We start from the raw sequence: 22,446 nt of genomic DNA, 5'->3' as shown, positions 1-22,446 counted from the left end.
ATGGTGCCTTTGAGGTGATGTGGAGTGTGCTTTCCTCTCAGACAGCTCCTCTCTTTGCTTCAGTTACTCCGTCCCCTACAGAGCCAGTGTCTTCTCTCTCACCACCTCTCCATTCTAAGTGTAGGGAACCAATGCCCAATCACGCCTCACTGCGTGACTCCCCCCTTCTGAAACCTCCCGAGAGCACCCCCCCAGGAGGTCCCTCAGAAGAGGATATGTAAGAGGAAGCATATGGACTCCCATGAATCCCTGACATCGGACACGGACTTGGAGGACTCAGAAGGGTCCCCTTGGTACCCCTCTGGGGATGGCTCATTCATGGACATCCTGGAAATCCTCATGCAGAGGGGGTGGCTGGAAGTCCCTTTCCCCCCTTCTGAAGACTAGTCCGTGTACCTGGATGCATTTGGTTCCCAACCCTCCATCTCTTGTATGTCTCTGCCCTTCGACCTGCTGCTAGGGGTAGTAAGTCGAATGGTGTGGAACTCTCCGGAATTGATGGAACCAGTTCCACGGAGGCCCAGTAAGTTCATAACTGCACCAGATGACAAACCTTTCCTGACCAAGGGTGTGCCACTTGATGCTATAGTGGTGGTGACGGCCACTAAGAAGGAATTAGCAGAGACCTCTACTTATGTCCATCTTCTGAACAAAGAGTCCTTTACGATGGACAGATACGGGAAGTGTGTCTTTTCTTCAGCGGCCTTTACTCTTGGGTCACTGAATTATTTATCCCATTTCTACCCGTCTTCAGAGGGATCTCCTGAAAGAGCTAGGAGATACCCTACAGGATCCTACAGCTGTGGGAGCTGCAGATAGAACTGCTTGTCTGCTTGCGACCTGATCTTCAGTAGTTAACTCCTCCATGCGGCTTATTTCTTATGCAGCCGATAGAGCTAGCAGGGCTGCAGGCACATGAGTCGCCTTATGGCAACATTCCTGGATGCGCATTTGTCAATTTGCGGAGCCTTTCAAGTCCTCCTTTACTAACGCCCCTTTTGATGGCTCGTTGTCTTTTGGATCTAAGGTAAAAGAGACTCTTACCAGGTGCGAGCAGGATGGCAAGACACACACTGCCATGGGAGTATGTTTTTCGGCGCCTTCTAGACCTTATCCCAAGGGTCAAAAAGGCTGAAAAATTTGGTTGTGGAAATCCCAGGGAATTTCGCCTGACGTGTGTGGTGACCCCCCATCCCCCCTCCGGGCCAGAGGGGAAATAATAATGGGAGACTGAGCCCTCATGGCAGAGGGGGGTTGCGGAATCAGGGTGACAGAGATACGTTCTCTGTTGAGCCATTCCAGCGCTCCTGAAAGGAGGCCCGCCTGTCCACCTCTGGAAGCAGTCAGGGGAAGATTGTCACTGTACCCAGAAGCCTGGCAAAATATCACAAAAGACACATGGGTACAGTCGTTAATATCCAGGGAATACACTATTCCTTTCTCCATGCCACCTCTCCCCAGGAAACAAAAATCCATCCCAGATGTGCCACCCAATCTAAGGGAACAAGGTAACTCAAGAAGTTCAAAGGTTGCTAAGAAAACGAGTCAGTTAAGAAGTCCCCGCAGACCAAATTGGGTCCGGAACTTACTCAAGGTTCTTTTTAGTACCAAAGAAAACAGGGGACTGGAGGCCCATTTTGGATCTTAGCAGACTCAACAAGTCTGTCAAGAAGACAAAGTTCCGGATGGTGACACTGCAGTCCATACTTCCCTTCCTGGGAAAGGACAATTGGATGTGCTCCATCGATCTCCAGGATGCGTACTACCATATCAAGATGGACAGGCGATACAGAAGATTTCTACGCTTCCGGCTGGGAGCCAGTCACTACCAGTTCAGATCTCTGCCCTTTGGCCTCACCACAGCCCCCAGGGTAATCACCAAATGCATGGCAGTAGTCACGACTCATCTGAGGAGTCTAGGATTCCATAACTGGACGACTGGCTTCTTACTGCCACTACCGTGCATCGGCTAACTGAGACAAAGGACACCACAATCTGCCTCTGCTTTCAACTAGGCATCACTGTAAACTACGAAAAGTCTGCCTTGTTGCCCTGTCAATATATTACATTTGTAAGGGCAGATCTAGATACCACATGATAGCAAAATTGCCTCAGGAGAGGGTGGCGACCATTTTACACCAGGTTACAATTTTAATTGGGAGAAAAAAGACTTGAGCAAGATTTGTCTAAAAGTTCTGGGCTCAATGGTGGCATCAATAACATTAATTCCCTTGGCACGCTTCCACATAGGGTTATTGCAATGGCTCCTGTTTGCTCAATGGTCCATGCAAGATCTACCCATGTCCCACAAAATTCTCATCATGGGGACCTGCAAGAAGGACTTAAAATGGTGGCTTCAGTCTATGCAGCTGATAGGCAGACCGTTTGCCCTCTCCTAGCCAGTGGCCACGGATGCTTCCCAGTTAGGGTGGGTGGGCGGGCATTATCTGGGACAGACTGTTCATGGGACTTGGCAACAGCACGAGTACCACTTGCACATAAATGTCCTCAAGATGAGAGTAGTGCTCCTGGAGTTGCAAGCACTTCACAGCTCTCTCCCCACGGGGACGATTGCTATTCAGACGGACAACATGTCAGTGGTATGGTACATCAACAAGCACGGCAGAACCAGATCCTACCCCCTTGTGCCGGGAGGGTCTAAGAGTATGGCAATGGGTGATGTCTTCCCAACACTTTCTGATTGCAGCGCACATTCTGTGGAAATCCAACGTGATAGCGGATAAGCTAAGCAGGGATATCCTTATGCCACACAAGTGGTCCCTGAAACAGGATATTGCAAACCAGATTTTTTTGCAAGTGGGGCCAGCCTTTCTGCAATTTTTTTGCCACATACATCAATGCCAAATGCAGCAGCTATTTTGCCATAGTCCCCCCACCGGGACAATCACCTAGGGATGTACTTGTTCACGATTGGCCCCCGGGACTTCTGTATGCCTTTCCCCATTCCCTCTGATACCCAAGGTTCTTCAGAAAGCAAAATCTGTGGTTTGAAAGCTAATTCTCATTGCCCCCTACTGGCCTCATCAAATCTGGTTCCCATTTCTATGGCCCCATCTTCAGGAGGAGCCTTGGATTCTGCACCCAGTTCTGGATCTGCTGATGCATCAGTCGGGCACACTCCATCCTTTCTTACAAACCCTCAAGCTGACAGCTTGGTTCCTCCATTTCCCCATCTTAGCCAGGCTTCCTGACATCTCCCCGGTAGTACAACATATTCTTATTTCCTCTCATAAATCCTCTAAGAGAAAACTTTATACTAGCAAATGGAAATGGTTCTCTTGTTGGGCAACAAAAAATAATATTGATCCTTTTACTGCACCTATTTCAACAATCTTAGAATTCCTCGCTGAAACTTTTAACCAAGGAACATCAGCAGCAACTATCTGAGTTCAACTGGCTGCTATTTCCAACTTTCATGTGGGAGAAATGGGTTTCAGCGTTTTGTCCCACAGGCTATGCAGAGCTTTTCTGAGGGGTACTATCCTTTTGAGACCCCCGATAAGAGAACCACTTCCTCCTTGGGATCTAAATTTAGTCCTAGCTGCCTTGATTCTTCCTCCGTTTGAACCGGCTAGTCCTTGTTGACTTGCAAAATGATTGTCTTGATCTGCATTACCTCAGCTAGGAGGGTATCAGAATTACAAGCTCTCTCCATTCATCTCCCTTATTTAATTTTTTCACAAAGATAGGGTTTCTCTCAGAACCAACTCCTCCTTCCTACCAAATGTTTGCTCAGAGTTCAATCTGAATCAGTCAGTAGAGCTACCTGCATTCTTTCCAAACCATGGCAACAAGTCAGAGTATAAACTCCACCAACTGAATGTTCATAGAATATTGCGTTTTTACTTGCACAGGACACAGGAATTCAGACATTCTGACCAATTGTTTGATGACCAATTGTTTGTATCCTTTACAGAAAACAAAAAGGGAACTTCAGTCTCAAAAGCAACTTTATCAAAATGGCTTTCAGACACCATTATTTATGTCTATAACTCACAGAACAAACAACTGCCAGGGAAAATTTGAGGACATTCAAACAGGGCCTTGTCTACCTCTACTGCCTTTCAGGCCAGACTGCCTGTAGACTCCATTTGTGTGGCAGCTACATGGGTTAATCCCCATACCTTCATCACTCATTACAAAGTAGATGTGGCTTCCTGGAACAGGGCATCCTTTGGTTCCATGGTTCTAGAGAGTCTATTCCATTGAGCCACCCAAGAAGAAGGTGCTGGGGACGCCGTCCCAACCAACAAGAAGGAAGGCGAGATAGGGACAACAAAACATAAAGAAGTTATGTACTCGCCATAACATTCCATGTTTGTTGTTCTTGATCTCGCCTTCCTTCTTATATCCCACCATCCTTCCCCCCTCCTGGAGGATCGAGAGGAATTATCCATCCTTTGGCTATATAGGCCTTGATTCCCTTCCTGCTGTATGAGTTGGGTAGACTAAGAGTTTTTCTACTTATGGCTTGGTGGTTTTCTTATATATGTGTGTGTGTGTGTGTGTGTGTGTGTGTGTGTGTGTGTGTGTGTGTGTGTGTGTGTGTGTGTGTATATATATATATATATATATAGTTATATTTATATATTTATTTATTTATATATATATATATATATATATATATATATATATATATAAATATATTTATATATGCCTATAGTTTATATATCTGCATATTGTAGTCTAGTGTTGTGGGCTATTACAAACGAGATCTGGGTAACTAGCGCTAGGCATGATGGGATAGGGTCTAGCTTCGAGCCAGTGGAAGCTCTCGGGCTTTAGAATACGGCTGAGTTGGAGCCAAGGATAGTCTCCGAACCCAACCAACAAGAAGGAAGGCGAGATCAAGGACAACAAACATGGAATGTTATGGTGTGTATAAAACTTCTTTTTCTCTCTTAATTGCACTGTGTGTCAGAAAGATACCCCACGGAGTACTAGGGAGTAAACATATTAGTGACACTAAAGGCAGGCATTTGAAAATGTGTAGTGTTAAGGTACAGGCTCTGTCTCCTTTATTATGTGAAGGGGAAAAAAGTTGCACTTCATGTGAATATGCATTTTTATTGCTCATGTCTTTTATTTTGCTTTTTTCACTCTCTTTCTAACATAGTCAGATGTTTGAGTAAAACGGCGTATAACATAATATAAAATCAAACATTTTTTACTAGCGTATGTTCAGTACATACTAATCAGGGGTGTCACCATGCATATACAGTACAAGCCATAGTTTACAGATTACTTTTTGGAATATCTACAATTTCACTCAACTCTGAGACAGTAAATACATCACCTTCAGTGACAAAAGAAACAGACTGGTTGCAGATGAGCCAGCAGAGAAGGAGACTATTCTCATTTGTTTGTATTGGTTGTATCACTGCACTGATATGAGGAGTTCCATCCTGTGAAACAGCAAAACAAGTGCTGGTGGGTGTAGGGACAGCCCAGCATGTGGAAGCTTTTGCAGGCTGCATCAGTCCCCCCCCCCATAGTACATTGTTGTAGAGATTCAATCTGGATCCATTTTGCCATGCAGCAATGAAGGTTATATCACTGAGCGTTGCCTGCTGCCCTTGACCACATCATCCAACTTTAGATAAGGGTTTTCTACACAAGTCCTAACCCATGCCCCTGATAGGTGACATAAGTGCTTGTGTTACTCTGAGGACCTCCTCTGCTCATTCCTACCTGCATGTGCTTCTTGTATTAGACACACAGCTATCATAATTGTCTTAGGAGCATCATTTGGATGGAGCAGTGGTGCAGAGGTAGCATTGTCGCCTCACAGCAAGAGGTTTTCCGGTTCGATTCTCTGCTGGAGTGCCTTCTGTGCGGAGTCTGCATGTCCTCCCTACATTTGTGTGGGCTTTCTCCGGGTACTCCAGTTTCCTCCCACATTACAAAGACATGGGTCTAAAGCATTTCTCCCCAGTCCTCCACTGAAAATTGGTTTTGTTCCAAGTCGGACTTTCCTGGTAAACAAATGTTAAATAAATAAAAAATAAAATAAAATATGTGCATGTCCTCATTATCTGGCAGTATCTATTTCACAGGAAATGCCCACCTACTAATGTGTGCTAACTCTCTTTGCTTGTGGCAGGTGGCCAAATAGGCTACTATCCTCCTGGCAAAATGGTCAAGCCAGCTTTATTTACTCTTTCTCACCCTTACCTTGCCTGACTGCTTCAGCACCCAAGCTATTAAGTGAACTTAATATCCTGTTTATTATGTGAAGGGGAGAAGTAGTAGCACTTTGTGAATATGCATTTTTACTGTCTATGACTTTCACTTTGCTTTCTTCACTCTCTCTCTTTCTAACATGGCCAGAGGTTTCTGAGTAAAACAGCATATAACAAAATATAAAATCGAACAGTTGTTACTGTCTTATGTTGCCTGCCTGCAGTGCCACTCCCTAGTATTCAGTGGGATATTTCTCTATGGGTTTTAGAGCAGTTAAAAGAGAACATAATTTTCCAAACTGAATTCATGCACTTGATTTCCCTTTCAAAGTAAATTTCAGTTGCTTCTCTCCTCTTCTAAATTAGTTAGATGTGCTGTGGTAAAACAACCCTCATTGCCTTTGTAAATGCAAGTGACTATAACTAAATGTAGCTTTTGACTTCCAGATTGAGAATAACAGCTTTTTATTGCACTTGGGCACTTTCTTATATTGTCCTATTTCGTTTACAGTTAGAATTTTCTGGTCTGTTTTGTGGAAGTCTTTTTCTTTGCCCTTGTGTACTGCTAGACTTTTACTGTTGGTGTTTTGCTGGCCTTTTTTTTTTACTTTATAATATATTCTTGAAGAAAGCATTCCTTTCTTCCTCTTTGTCTAATTGATTTCCTAATGATTATTTAAAAATATTCTTTCTTCTCTCTCTTCTGTGAGGCCGTTCTTTAGTTTGGTGTGTGGGGATAAGGGCAGTTCTCCTCATCCTTCTAGCATTTCAAGATTCTGGGAGTGACCGCCATTCATTCTGACAAAGGACCGGTAGTATGGTACATCAGCAAGTAAGGGGGAAATCCACTCTTAACTACTTTTTCGAGAAGCTTCAGGGTTTTATGAATGGGCTGCACATTTCACCTACTTTGGATATCCAGTAATATCTCAGGTAAGGCAAGCTTTCTTGTAGACAGACTTCCTGATGCTTAACGTGGCTTCTCAACCATTCAGTTGCATGTAAATTTTCAGTTACTGGTGCAAGCTCTGCTGTGACCTCTTTGCTCCCTCCCAGCCAAACAACATCAAGTGCAGCAGTGTGCAGTCTCTTAACCCTCCAATAGACTGATGTTCTAAGGATACTGTCATGTAGATGTCTTCTGTATGCATTTCCCGTGTTTCTTCTGGCAATTAGCTTCATACAGAAAACCAAGCAACATTAGTCCATAGTTATTCTCATATTATTCTCCTTTATGTTGATTTGTTGTTACAACCTGGGAGCCTGCAGATGGTCATGTTTGATCAGAGGTCTACTCTGCTAAACAAATGTAAAATAAATACTTGCATATACACACACATAGCCCACTTTTCTTATCCACTAGTATGGCTTTCCTTTTTCATGCCTCAGATGTTGGAGAAATCTGACTGCTTTTTTTCATGCAGAACCCCCTATCTCTCATTTGTCAGCCAAGCGGCCCCATTCTGACTTTTACTTTTAACTGCATCATTTCTCCAAGTCCATTAATAGCTAATAGCCATTCAGTTGTTTATAGGTCATTCTTATTATCTCACCTTCTCAGAAGCTTACCACTTCAAAAGCAGATGACTGAGCTTCTCTTTGTGGTTGCCATGCAAGAGGTCTGGATCCATTTATGGCTTAATTTCATGTGTTCTGGAGTACCTTGCTCACATTTTTGACACTGTGCTCAGTAAATCCTATAAGTCCATTTAGGAGCAGTAGCTAATTTTCATCAAGAGAGGAGTTGTGGTATTGTATGAGGAAATCAGGAGTGTCAGAAAAGTATGTAAGAGTGGTACAGGATATGTACGAGGGTAGTGTGGCAGCGGTGAGGTCTGCGGTAGGAATGACGGATGTGTTTAAGGTGGTGGTGGGGTTACATCAAGGATCAGCTCTGAGCCCTTTCTTATTTGCAATGGTGATGGACAGGTTGACAGACGAGATCAGACCGGAGTCCCCGTGGACTATGATGTTTGCAGATTACATTGTGATCTGTAGTGAGAGTAGGGAACAGGTGGAGGAGACCCTGGAGAGATGGAGATATGCTCTAGAGAGAAGACGAATGAAGGTCAGCAGGACAAAGACAGAATATGTGTGCGTGAATGAGAGGGAGGATAGAGGAGTGGTGAGGATGCAAGGAGTAGAGGTGGCAAAGATGAATGACTTTAAATACTGGGGGTCAGTAGAGTAACGGTGAGTGTGGAAGAGAGGTGAAGAAGAGAGTACAGGCAGGATGGAGTGGGTGGAGAAGAGTGTCGGGAGTGATTTGTGACGGACGAGTACCTGTAAGAGTGAAAGGGAAGGTCTACAAGAGGGTAGTGAGACCAGCTATGTTATATGGGTTGGAGACGGTGGCAAATGACAAAAAGGCAGGAGTTTGAGCTGGATGTGGCAGAATTAAAGATGTTAAGATTTGCACTGGGTGTGACGAGGGTGGACAGGATTAGGAATAAGTATATTAGAGGGTCAGCCAAGGTTGAAAGGTTTGGAGACAAAGCCAGAGAGGCATGTTTACGTTGGTTTGGACGTGCTGAGGAGGGATGCTGAGTATATTGGGAAAAAGATGCTAAGGATGAAGCTACCAGGTAACAGGAAAAGAGGAAGGCCTAAGATAAGGTTTATGGATGTGGTGAGAGAGGACATGCAGGTGGTTGGTGTGACTGAGCAAGATGCAGAGGACAGAAAGAAATGGAAACAGGTGATCTGCTGTGGTGACCCCCAACGGGAACAGCCGAAAAGAAGCTGATGATGATGATCTAATTTTCATCAACATACAAACTCCTTTTCTTCCTTGAAAAGCACATTTCCTCTAAGGTTATCGTTCTGGAGCTTCTCTTTCTGGTAGAGAAACTGACTCTTTTTTGAACATTCTGCTTCAGGTGAATCCAAGTTTTTAACATAGAAAACACGTTTCTTTGTGGCCAGTCTCTTGGTTGCAGTCCGTTTCAGTCGAGAAACCTTACTGAAACTATTATAAATGTGCAGTATCTTATGCACTTACTAAGTGTCCCAGTGTGGAGAACGCCTTTGTCGTGTGGATGAACACAGGCAGTTGAGATTCTGTATTGACAACACAAAGCATATAAATGAAGACTTGCGTCTTCTCATTTTTTTGTTAGACAGAAAGCTTGGCTCTATAGTATCCAGGGTAAATTAACTAGATGGCTTGCAGACTTCAAGCTTCTTCATTCAGAAACCAAAGGCACATAACTGCTAGAACAGTTGCTACTTTTCAAACCCTTTTATGTAGTGCTGTCTTGGATGATGTTTGTGCAGCAGCTGCTTGGTTCCCCTTAATGCTGTTGAAAGGTTGCAGCATCAAGGTGGGAAGTGTTCCTTTGGAGTTATTGTGATGTGTTATGTTTTTGTAAGGGGGACTCCCAAGCTAATATTCCACCGAAGTATGCAATTGCTGCCATTCCAGGTTCATAGTTACTTGGCATGCAATCTAGGTGACCTTTGAGGAGCCTAACCCAATTTCCTGGTTTCCACAAGTCACTGTCTGGTTAAGTGACTTGATCAAAGTCATACTGTAGGGAAATGGTAGATGAAAGACTCAATCCCTCTACCACAGGAAGAAGCTCATTAACAGCATGTAGCCTTAATCCTTTGTGCCACCATTGCTGTTTGTCCATGGATTAAACCCAGGATCCCCTGCATTCTTTATAGCTGTCACTACCACCAGACCAGTAAGGATTTTCCAGCTGTATTATTCACTAATACTGTCCGTGATTATTTGTGCATACTGCTGTCCATTAGTTGTGAAGGACTGCAGATGGCCTCAGACTGGATCAGTGGGACTAGTCATAGCAGCATGTTTGATGTGTGTGTTTTGGTGACCTGTCATGTTCCTGCCTTCAGGATCTTCATTCTTTAGCACCCTGATATTGCTGTGCAAATTGAACATTGAAAAGTTGCAGACAAAAAAGGACTAATCTGTGATGCAAGAAGAGAAGAGTAGACATGGACTCAAAAGTAAGTAGATTAGTTTACCATAATAGCTTAACATGAAAGTGCAACAGGAAGTTGCTGGTCTTTACCTTGTGGAGAAAGTAATAGATGGACAGTGCTCTGTCGTCATCTGTAGTTTTAGACTTTTGCATAAAAAAAAAAAAAAAAATTTTCATCACCAAAAACGCTAGACTGCGTTTCTTTCAAGACTTTGTTAACCAGTGGTAGGACACAAATCCCATATTTAATTGGTTTGATATTAACAGATCAGTGTTAGTAGCATTCCATTATATCTAGAGAGACCCCAGCAATAAATCTTAAGAGTACCTCCAGGTTAAAACCTTCTGAAGTTACTGCCTTTGTCCCAGTACCTCCCTTAATTTATATAGTAAACCCTGAGGTCACTTCTTGATAAGAAAAGAAGGGAAAAACACTTTCAGCACTCATGTTAGTGTGATGCAGTTGTATTTGTTATCACAATATCGCTATTGCTATAGCAACTTTGAGGATATTGTAGTCTAGCCACACTTTATTGTACATTGCCTATTGTTAGAGGATATAACTATTGATGACATTACTATTTTGTGCTGTGCTCACTGGCTGTCTTCAGTTAGTTGCTCCCTAGAGTTTGTCTTTGCAAGCAATGTTGATAGAAGCAGACAGGAGGTGACAATGAGAGAGACGCTGTCAGGCAGGGAACACCTACTAAACCAAAGTCCTACCACTTTCTGGATGAATCAGTCCTTCTCAGAATCGTTCCTTTTGTTTTTTTTAATTGGTGGTTGTGTAGGTGAATATATCATTAGAGAGCATGTGTTTGTTTTTTCTCTTCTGCTGCATCTTACAGAGCAGTGTGTGAAACTTCACTGGCTCTTCTGTCACTTTATTCACTATCAGAATGAATCTCATAGCCAGAGAAAATTGTTATTAAAAGTAAAGCAGTAAAATATTAAAAAATGCAGTTGCTGTTTTTGCAAGCTTATGATATGCAGGACATATCCATAATGTTACAATGCACAGTTGCAGCTTTGGCTGTAATAGGTTAGGGTAGTTTGGCAAAACCACAGCAGCATGCAGAGCTGAAGGGAATCATCTATTATGATTGTCAAATTAAGCCAGCCTGTTCACGTTGTTTTTGGCTGATACTTATTGCTGCTAGTTGGGGGATGGGGCAGTTAGACTGCATTTAAGTAACACACTTCCAGTGGAGGAATGTGTGCTGCAGCCATAGTAGACCAAATGCTTAGAGCAGAGGGTGGTATTGTATTTGCTGAGCGAGTTACCACTTTCCATGTTTGGTAGAGAAGTGTACAAGTTATAAACAAAAAACAGTGCTAGGAGGCAAACCTGTCAAGAAGTATTTGCCTTATGTAATTAAGCATTTTTATATAATTAGTGAAGAACATCATCAGAACTCAGTAAACCAAATACATCTTGACAGGCTTGTCTTATGTCTTATTTTGGGTTGTAGTTTTATGTTGGTTTGGAAGAATTTGGTTTCTTGAAGTGTACAAGTTAGAAACTAACTTGATTGACCTAAGAGAGTAAAACTCCATAGGTAATGTTTTTGAAATTCAGGTGGCTGTAAGAAATATTAAATAAAAAAATAAACAAAACTTGTTTTGCACACTTGCAAGGTTGAGGTGGAGTGGTGGGTCGCACCAACTACATTTGGGGCGAAGGAAGGAGGAGACATGGTCATCATTAAACCCCACTGTATTTTTCATTCTTTAGTTTTGAAATGAGGCAGAATAACTGCAAGACCTTGCCATAGCTTGTTTCTACAGATCCTAGGAACAAGCACAATTATAGCAATTCAAGCAAAATAAAAAGAAGTATATCTAGATTAATGAAACAAAAGTCTGATAAGAGTTATTAGATTCATAAAGAATCTTACTTTTGTATATTTAGCTTTATCATTATTTCATGTTTAAGAAAAACAGTTATCCTCTGAAAATCTTTCAGGAAGTGTCAGTAACTTGTTTACTGCTCACATATTCATGCATTTTTTTTTCTCTTTCCAAGTTGGAGCAGAGACGGTCACAAACTAGTGAGTGCATCAACTGATAACATTGTATCGTTGTGGGATGTCCTTTCAGGTGACTGTGATCAACGTTTCCGGTTCCCTTCACCAATCCTTAAAGTTCAGTTCCACCCTAGAGACCAGTAAGTAATGTTTCTCTGTATTTTTGGAGGCTGTTGCACTTCGTTGACAGTGAAATCACATTGTGTTCATTTTTTCATTATTCTGTCAGTATATGTTAAATTGATTGTTGAAAGAGGAAAGTATGAATCGAAATAGCCTGGTTCATCATTCTTAGCACTTTAAGTGCCTCTCTCACTTTGCTGATCATGGATCTAAAGTGTCCCAGCCTTCATTTCCTTCTATTTAACTATAATGCCCCACATGCTGCCTTCAATCTCCAGAACTTGTCGCTTATTGTGCTTGCATAGATCATAAACACAACCCCATGCTTCCTTTACATTTGTAAAGTGTAGTGTTGTGGTTTTCTGTTTTATGTTGCTTATCCATTCCTGACTTTTGGGGAGAGAAAATTGTAGCTTCTCTGTTAATAGCAGCTGATTATATTTTTCCCCTCCTTCATAAGTTATGGTATTGTGAGAAAGTTAAAAACTCATTGGAAGGATTTCATGGGTTAGCTTCACAAACTTTCTCCCCTTAACTATTATAAAATGCACCAGAATTTTGGTTAAACATAATGATGCCAGCACACAATCAAAATAGATATTTTAATGTTATGGTTTTGAGTATTGTTCTGAGTTAAAGATTAGTAAAATTAATAAAATCTAATTTAAACTGAAACTATAATTCCCAAACTTTTCATACTTTGCTAAATCATTACCATTTACTAGAGAACACAAAATCTGTTCAGCACTTCGTTATACTGTGCATTGCTCAGTATTTTAGAAAAATAAAAATCTTTGTGTTCAGATTAAGGGATTATGAGAGGTGTTTAGAAAGTGTATAATCTCACAACAGTAAATAGCATGATTGGAATTGCATAGTGTAGCTTGGTGAGAACTGGGTATGGGTAAGTGCCATAGTGCAGGCTGGCCAAGGATTGTGCTTATAATGAAGCCATACACTGCCACCAAGTAAATCAGCAGATTATGCTAAAATTAGTCAAGCGACTCAGGGCCATCAATATGCTTGCAGTGTGTTTGCCAAGATGTGCATTCACAAGTGCATCAGAGTGCCACAGCTGCATCATGGGCATAGTTGGGCGCAAATACAAGTGCTACACAGCCAACTTTGACATTCCAGTCAGTATACACTTGATGAAAAGTCACCAATTCTCTTTATGTCCAAGTAAAATGCCTCTTTTATTTATGAAGAAGCAAGACTGATTTTAACAAATTCCATCTTTATTCACTGCTGTGTATGGTGGTAGGGTACTCAAAAAAGGGGGCACAATAGAGGATTCATAAGAGGACAATAGGATGGGAAAGGCTGCATGGGTGGGAGAAGGAGGGTAGTTTTTATAGGACTAAATTATTTTTTTCTTTTTATTTTACAGAAGAAGGGTAGAGGGAGAAGGAAGCAGAGGATCATGTAGGTAAGGAGGAGGTTATAAGGATGGCAGCAGGAGCAGACACACACACAAACACACATACAGCATTGACAGAGACTGAGCTGTAGAGGTTACCTCCCATAGAATGACCATCATCCTGCAAAGAACTGGTCTGGGGACCCAGCAATTGGTGGTGAGGCCGATGCAGGGTTCAGTGGCTACTGCTGCACCACATCATTCTCCACAGCTCACACTACAGAATAAATGAACATAAATGGAAAGAAACAAAGCAACAAAGGAAAAGTAAAAAGAAGGTGAATGAGAGGTCAATGTAAAAAAACAGTAGTAGTTGGTATATAGCACAGTTCAGTATGTCACGTCCCTGAGGGAGAAAAATGCATTCAGAGCAGTGGTAATTTAAATGCCTAGGGAAAATTCTATGACAAGACTGGGGGGATAATTTTATATTTTTTTATTTTTTTATTTTACATTTTATTTTACATTTGTTGACCGGGCTAGTCTAGCTGGACATATATCCGTTTTCAGTAGAGGCCCGGGGAGAAAAGCTCCAATTTCATGAAGTACGAAAACAATTTACAGCAAAAAAGCAAAGCAGATTACAAAAGTACAATGGTAGGCTTGTGTAAGAATGTAACAATCAAAAAAACAGTTATCAAGCACAAGGCAAGTTAACCAAAGACAGCTGGTTAACAATACAAATTTCCGGAATGCAACATACTAAAGTTAGCATAATAATAACTTATAAGAAAATATCACAAGATGGTCAAACATGCAGAAGGAAGATAAAACAAATTGTTTTAAATGTAATATAAAAGAAGTAGCTGGCATCAATTAGTTATATAATTTAGAGGGACAGTTAGGGGATAGTGAGGGAAGGTAGGAGAAAGGGAGAAGTAATTTCAGTCGGGTTTAGTACAAGGACAAAGCCACTGAGTTTTAAGATATTCTTTGATGTGTTTTTTTGAATAGGGGTGCGGAGTTTAGGTTGGTTATTTCTTGAGGGAGCTGATTCCAGATTTTCCCAACAGAGTTTGCAAATAATGAGTCACCAGCTTTATTGTATGATTTAGTAGAGGCTACTAGAAGTTTATTAGCAGAGTGTAGAGTAGCTAGGTTCTTATAAGGTGAGATAAGTTTTGTAAGGCTTGGGGTAGCTTCTGGGTAGTGAAGAGACTTATGAATGATAAGTAGTTGCTGATAGAGTAAGTGGTTATTTAGTTCTAACCAATCAAGTTGCAAGAGGTTGAGACAATGGTGAGTTCTAAAGGGAGTAGCTGAAATGAATCTAGATATACTATTATAACAGGTAGAGAGTTTGGTCAAGTTATTCTTTGATAAGTTAGTATATATAGCAGTGGCATAGAAAAGGGTAGAGATCAGGTGGGTCTGGGCAATGGTCTTTCTAGCTGCTGTGGTAAGAAAGGGTTTAATTCGGTAGAGAGTACCTATTTTTTTGTTAACTGATTTAATGGTGTTGTTAATATGGTCATCAAAATTAAGACGGTTATCAATAGTTACACCTAGTAGGCGAGTGGTCATATCTGGGTTAATACAGGTAGCATTATTAGAGGAGATGGTAAAGAAAGGTGTGGAAGATTTGTGAGTAGGAGTGAAGAGAAGAAGTTTTGTTTTTTTGGCATTAAGAAGAAGGGAGTGTTCCATAAACCACTTTTCTACATTGTGGAAGACTGTTTGGGTGAGGGACTGGAGGGAGGACACATTATTAGCAGAACAGATTAAAGTTGAGTCATCAGCCTACTGAATGCAGATGGCTTGAGGTGTATTCATGTGTAGGTCATTTTAAATAAAGAAAAAAGAAGGGGACCTAGAATAGAGCCTTGAGGGACTCCAATGTTTACTGGTAGTAAGGAAGAAAGGTTGTTTTCCCATAGCACTGCTTGTTGCCTGTTTTGGAGATAGCTCCTAAACCATTGAAGTGCTTGTGAGCCAAGAGAATATTGATTCAGTTTATCAAGAAGTATGTTATGGTTAACCATGTCAAAAGCTTTTGACAAGTCTAGAAATAGAGCAGAGGAAAAAAGATTGTTGTTTTTATTGTTATTTATGGTGTCTGTGAAAGAGAGGAGGGCAGTTGTAGTGCTATGGGAAGGTCTGAAACCATGTTGACAATTGGCTAGTAATCTGTTTTGTAGAAGATAGTTGAGAAATTGTTTGTGTATGCATCTTTCCATAATATTTGCTAATGGGGAGAGTAAGGCAATAGGTCGAAAGTTTGAGAATTCAGTAGAGGAGCTACCTTTATGTAGAGGAATTATATGAGATATTTTCCATATGGTGGGAATTTTCCCCTCAGAGATAGTCCTATTAATAAGTATGGATATGGGGTAGTCTATAGCTTCTGCAGCAATTTGTAGGTATTCGGATGGTAGTAGATCAGCGGATGGAGTACAAGGTTTAAGTTTCTTGAGAAGTTTATAAATAAGAGATGTAGCTACAGGTTGAAGGTGAAAGGCATTCAAGGAGGTGCTAGGGGTATTTGTCAAGTTAACTGTGGATGAGGGTAATGAATTAGCCAGGGTTTGAATGACTTCTGTAAAATATTTGTTAAAGGCATCAGGGATCTGGGTGGAATTGTTAAGGTTAAAGCCTGAATGGGTAGGAGTAGTTGGATGTCCTGGTTTAAGAAGTGTGTTAATACTTGACCAGAACTTTTGAGGGGTATGTTGAGTGGATTGTTGAAGGTGTAGATAAAATTCCTTTTTGTCTGTAAGAGTATCTTTCTTAGTAGCATTTCTTAATTGTTTAAAGAGGAGGTGATCTGATGGACATTTGGTAGCTCTCCATTTAGCCCACATTCTATTTCTCAGGACCATTTTATTCTTCGTTTGTCTAGTTAACCATGGTGCTGTTTTGGATCTTATCCTAGTAGAGTGAATGGGAGCATGATAGTCAAGGATCTGTAGAAAGTTTGTATTAAAGTAGGCCACTGCCTCATTAAGTTCAAGGTGAGTCAGTGGTGACCAGTCACATGCTTTTAATTCAGCCAGGAACTTTTCTGGATTGAAGAATTTTTTTGAGCGGGATGTCTTGAGTTTATGTGTAGTTGGGATATGCAATTTTTGTCTAATAACATATGTGAGCATATGGTCACTAATATTATCTGGAAGAGTTCCTGGTGTGTAGATGTCAGGGTGGTTGTTAATAAGGATCCAATCTAGAGTTGTTTCTTTTTTATTAGGTTTGTGGATTCTAGTTGGAGTGGTTATTAATTGAGAACCCATGGAGGTTTATGTGGTTAGTAGGGTGCTGGGATGAGCAGGTTAACCAGTCAATGTTGAAGTCACCAAGTATTATGGTTTCTTGGGGTAGTTGGTTAGAAAGTGAGTTAAGTAAGTTTTCAAGAATATGTGTATTATTTCCAGGGGGAAGGTACAAACAAATTAGAAAGATTGATTTATTATTGTTAATTTGAAGTTTGATAGATAATATTTCAGCTCTGGAGTCTAGTGATGGAACTTCATTATAGAGAGTCACTTTAAGATTAGCTTTATAGATAATGGCTATACCTCCACCTTTCTTTTTTGTGCGGTCATATCTAAGTATATTATAGCCAGGAGGGGTAATTTCCTGGTCTTGAGTAGAGGGTTTTAGCCAAGTTTCAGTGAGACATAGTATATCAAATGAATGTAAGTCTAGGAGTGCATGTAGGTGGTGAGTTTTGTTATTTAAATTTCTAATATTCAGGTGAGCTATTTGAAGGGAGTTGTCTGCTTTAGTATATGCTGGTGGTATTGGTAAAGAAGTATTGTTTAGATTTAAGTTACAGTTAGTATTAGGGCCAGGGTTAGGATGAATATCACCATGTAGGAGGAGGTTGCACTGGGGGTACAATTGGCATTTAAGGATCTTTGATATGCTATAGAGATACTTTTTGTTTAAGTAGTATGACATATGATATGTTCTGTGATATTTTGGTAGTAAAAAGTTAGAGGAACAAGTTATATTACTATGATTGAGGAAGTTGATACAAGAGGTAGGTAAAGTTTGTTGGAGGTGAAGGTTATGTTCATGTAAAATTCTGTTTTCATAGAAGGTTATGCAATAAGGTATGGATAGAAAGGCTATTGTAGCAGAAAAGAGAAGGATAAGTTTGAAAGTGGTTATGAGTATAGGTGACATGGTAGTAAGTATCAAGTGAGTAAAATCAGTGACAGTAAATAAGTGTAAAGGACAAGTAGTAATGTGTTAACCTACAGAGAAAGGTGTAGATTGAAAAGGAGAAGAAGGAGAACAGATAAAGCAAAAAGAAGATAGGCAGAGGTTGTAGTAGATAGGTAGGTACTGTTTAGTAAGAGTACCGAGTAAGGGTGACTTTAGATATGGAGAAGTAAAGTGGTGATGTTAAATAGGGGATAATAGATAAAGTGAGTTTGAACTAAAGGTAGAATCTGGAGATGGGTGGAGCTAGATGAGGTTGGAGAAACTAAAGAGGTAAAATATACAGGGGAGAGGTTTAGGTATGTAGGGGAAGATGATTGGTGCAGAGTGATAGAAGGAGTGTCCAATTTGTAATAAGTTAAGGACCCCTGGGGGTGGGTGGGATTTGGGAGTAGGGAGGGAAGCGGAGCGGGGCACACACAAGTAAGGTGAGAGCAGTGGGAGAGAGAGACAATCAGTAAGGTGGAAGCCCAGTGCAAGAGGCAGGAGGAGGGAAACCAGAGTAAGGGTATACAGGGGCTAAGGGAAAAAATGTAAGGAGGAGAGAGCAGGGACCGAAGAAAGGAAAATCAGGGAGAGAAAATAGGGGAAGCTAGCAGGGATGGAGGTAGTGAAGAGGAGGTAAGTAGAGGGTAGATAGGACTCTCGGATAGACAAGGAAGGGTCACTGAAACGCGGAGATGGACTATGGTAGAAGAATAGTCAGGGGGAGGAGGTATGGGCTGCTGGCAGAGTCCGGTGGTAGTCTAACACATCTAACCAAGTATAGGACTACTAATAACAAAACTATGCTTTTGAAAAGATCAAAAACACTGCTAAATTAAGTGGGGATATCACTGGCTCTGTTGCTGTTTCTGCTATGTAAGACAGTGATCAGCTTCTGGATTGTAGCATTCATATATACAGCTTTAAGGATACTAGACTGGCTTGAGCTTCCCAACATTATTCTTTACAGCCAACTGTCTCTAACTCACAAAACTGTAACACAACCAACCAGAACCTCTGCACTACAAAATCTCATCCTTCCTTACAGTTCCAGCAGACCACTTCACTCTAACAATAAGAACTTACTCATCATCTCCAAGGTCAACAACACTGCAGGAGAATATTTATTTTCCAACTATATATCTCGTGTATGGAATTCCCTTCCGAAATCCATTCTCTCAATCTCATCCACTAACCACTTTAAGCTATCACTTAAAGCTGATCTAAAAAATAAGTGGCTATGTTTCTGTACTAACCCCTCATGAGTGCTGTGATACATCACAGTATACCCAAAACACATCCATCTTCTCCCCCGGTATTTAATCCTTTGTTCCTACCAACCTGTCTTAACCTTATATCTTGACATAAGGCATACCTACAAATAGTACTAGCTATGTTCAAAGCCTAGGTTTTGTTGTCAAAATGTAACAAATTTCTGTTCTGTATACTACATTTTGTTGCTTTATACTTTATTGATTATTGTAATGTGTGCATAAAAATTTACCGTTACTCATGGAGCTTTTCTCCTCGGGCCTCCGCTGAAAAAGGACCTGTGTCCAGTCGGACTTTCCCGGTAAGCAAATGTTAAAATTAAAAAAAAAAAAATATATATATATATATATATATATATATATATTTATATATGTATATATATATTTTTATGTATATATGTGTGTGTGTGTGTGTGTGTGTGTGTGTATGTGTATGTCTGTGTACATATGAAATAAACAGTGAAGAAAAGAGAAATAGTTTAACCATACAAACTAAATGCTCAAAACAGGTGTATGTGGAGCTGTCATATAATGTGGTAAATGTCTTGACATGTGGCACAGAGTAGCACAGCACCGTGTGGGAACATGCCTTAAAATGTAAGGAGCAAGCAGTGAATATATACTCACTGCAGAAGCAGTACACCCAGAAAACGTAAAGGACCGAGTGGAGTGGTATACAACTGCACAACAGTTGTTACTCATATACTGTCACAGGAATGCCTGGCACAGTGAAGGGCAGTGACATGCATACAAGTGCATTGCAAAGTGGCAGTCAGATAAGGGCAATGAGCAGATATTCAGGGGTAATTGCATGCCTACAAACATGAACAATAAAATGGTAAATAATACAGAGGAAAAAAAACTGCCTAATATTATTGGTACACCAAATATCAATATGTTTGGTATTATGATGGAAATGTCCAGAGTAACTGGCAGAGGTAAGGTCAGTAGCACAGTTGCAAATGTATTGAAACCGTGTCAGTCAAACAAGCAGTGAGCAAATATGCAGTGGTTGGATTTTAAAAAGAAACGCAAAACAGAGTAGTGCTTTTATAAGTAGGTTAAGCAAAGATCTGCACGTCTGGTAGCAGTGTAGTGCTTAGAGTCTGACCTGGTTCTCTAGCAGGTAATCAGGTTTTGTGCAATTTCTTTCTGTACTGCAAAACAGTTAGTGAGCTCAATTTTAACCATGCAGAGCAGAAACATCCTGTTGCTCTACAGTGAGGTTTGGAGTTATACCATTTATTCTCACTTTCTGCAGTAGTTGTTTGTCTTCCCATTGTCCAAGAAGGTCATGGTGGCTCATCTAGAGATCACTGTACTTATGCCATCACTGTTAACCAGAATGGGTGATGCCCTTTGACATCAATCACCTTCCTAACAAGCAAGTGTCAGGCATCAACTTTATACAGGAGACTCTTATAGGATTCCCCCCCAGCAGGCTTTGCCAGTGCCATGTGTGCAGCAGTTGAAGAAAGATCTTGGATCTGATGTTGTCTTTTCTATCTGTTCCTCAATGGATGGGCTATCGGATTTATCTAGGATCTGACTCCCCTTGTTCATAATCTCCTGTAGCTTTCAAAATACATTGGATGTTGTTTGCATTGGAAAAGCCTTCTTTGCCATAGGGATTGTTTTCTACCCCTCTAAGGACCTTCGCTAGAAACCAGCATGTAGGTATAAAACTGTGGTTCCACAAATCCCAAAGGATTGTTCCTGATACTTGTAATGATAGACATCCTTGGACAGAGGAGATGTCTCCCTTGCAGCAGAGGATGTCAGGAAAACAAAGGATTCTGGGGTCCCTTCTCCGATGGGCCTGTGAAATGTCACACTTCTAACAGCTTGCACATATTCTTAAATTACGTAGCATTTTCTGAAACATCAAGATAAAAGGCATAACCCAAACAAATACAAATATGTTGTGAACAGTAACTGTTGTTAAAAAGGTACAACAGCACTGCTGTTGGTGGAAAGTTACCTTGCATTGATGATGGTCATTGGATTCAGTCTTTACATCAGTACCGTAATATACACAAACCCAGAATTATATATTTCTCTTCAGTTTCACAAACAGCTTTTCATTTTTTGGAAACTATACAATGCAGGTTTATAGTGTCAGCAGAGTTGTGTTCAGACAGAGCTAACGTTTCACATGACATCGAGATATTCCTGTTGTTCACTAAGATAGTTACAGAGTTAGGAAAGTTATGCGTTTTTTGGTATCATGAGCAGCATAAGTAACACTGAATATATCTGAAAATGTGCTGCTTATAGTGCAAATATCAGTGTCAGTGCTGTTCAGCATTATCCAAGTTTTCACCTGATACCATAAAGTCATTTACAGGTCACTTGGTTCTAGAAATATTAATGTAGATGGGGAAGTAATGTATAGCTTCAGATGTACTAGCAAGCAACTAAAATCTCCAGTATACTGTACTGTATGTGAACAGTGGTGATGTTTTGCTTTATCTCCCACTATGACATTTCATACTATGTCCTTCAATGACATGTAGCTGTCAGTTATGAAAATATGACAGTATTCATGTCTGCATATATACAAAGTGACTACTTAATGTCGCGACTGCTAATCATTTTAGATTAGCTATCTTCATGTCATTTTGTTACATACACCTTGCCCTTTTTTATCCTTCCTATTATTATGTAGTAAGTCACTTGTTTAAGGAATCCATCCCTAGTATATGTCAGGGTGCCATAAGGATCTGTTTACATTAATATACAAGTATACAAAAACATTGCTATAGGCGTAAATGAGTTGAGTTGCTTTAAAGTACATTGAATGTATTCCACAAAACATGGTGGGTAGCTGCGTTACCACTTCATATGTATGGTCAGGGCATTCTGTGGAGGAAGATGTTTTCTTTATGTTCACTCTTCCTCTCCATTTTAAATTAATATACTAGGAAAAAAATAGATCTCTAAAAAGCTGTGATGAGTGCAAAAGTAGGCTTTCTTTTCTCCACTAAGATTTTATTAATCCTAGCCAGATACCATGGGAGCAAGAGTAGTCATTGCTGCCACCCTTTCTGACACCTGTGGGGTACCCATATCCACTAGACCCAGCTTGAAAAAGGCCTCACTGAGTGCTGTTGCCAGCTGAGTCAGACTCTAGTTAATGTTTTTTTTTCTTTTTTTTTTTTATTGTCGTCGGAATGAGTAAGTGAGTTGAAATTGCCAACATATACTAAATGCCCTAACATAGTGTTTACCACTAACTCTGATTTTGTATGAAATATGGTAGGAATTGTGGAAAGGCTGTAAGGCATTCTTCCCCATTAGGTT

At 40.6% G+C, this 22,446-nt stretch overlaps 1 protein-coding gene across 1 annotated transcript in view; it reads left to right on the top strand.

The window, feature by feature from the left end:
• The window catches only part of RBBP5 (RB binding protein 5, histone lysine methyltransferase complex subunit), a gene marked incomplete in the record, with an annotated part of 565,698 nt that overhangs the window by 101,260 nt on the left and 441,992 nt on the right, over nucleotides 1–22,446 (top strand). The window contains 1 exon segment of the mRNA XM_044076800.1: nucleotides 12,180–12,320. Within this exon segment, the coding sequence (XP_043932735.1) occupies nucleotides 12,180–12,320 (141 nt within the window).

The sequence above is a fragment of the Protopterus annectens genome, chromosome 7.part0 (assembly GCF_019279795.1).
Source record: "Protopterus annectens isolate FY-2018-M chromosome 7.part0, PAN1.0, whole genome shotgun sequence".
NCBI lineage: Eukaryota > Metazoa > Chordata > Ceratodontiformes > Protopteridae > Protopterus > Protopterus annectens.
This window is presented reverse-complemented; position numbering and strand designations above follow the sequence as displayed.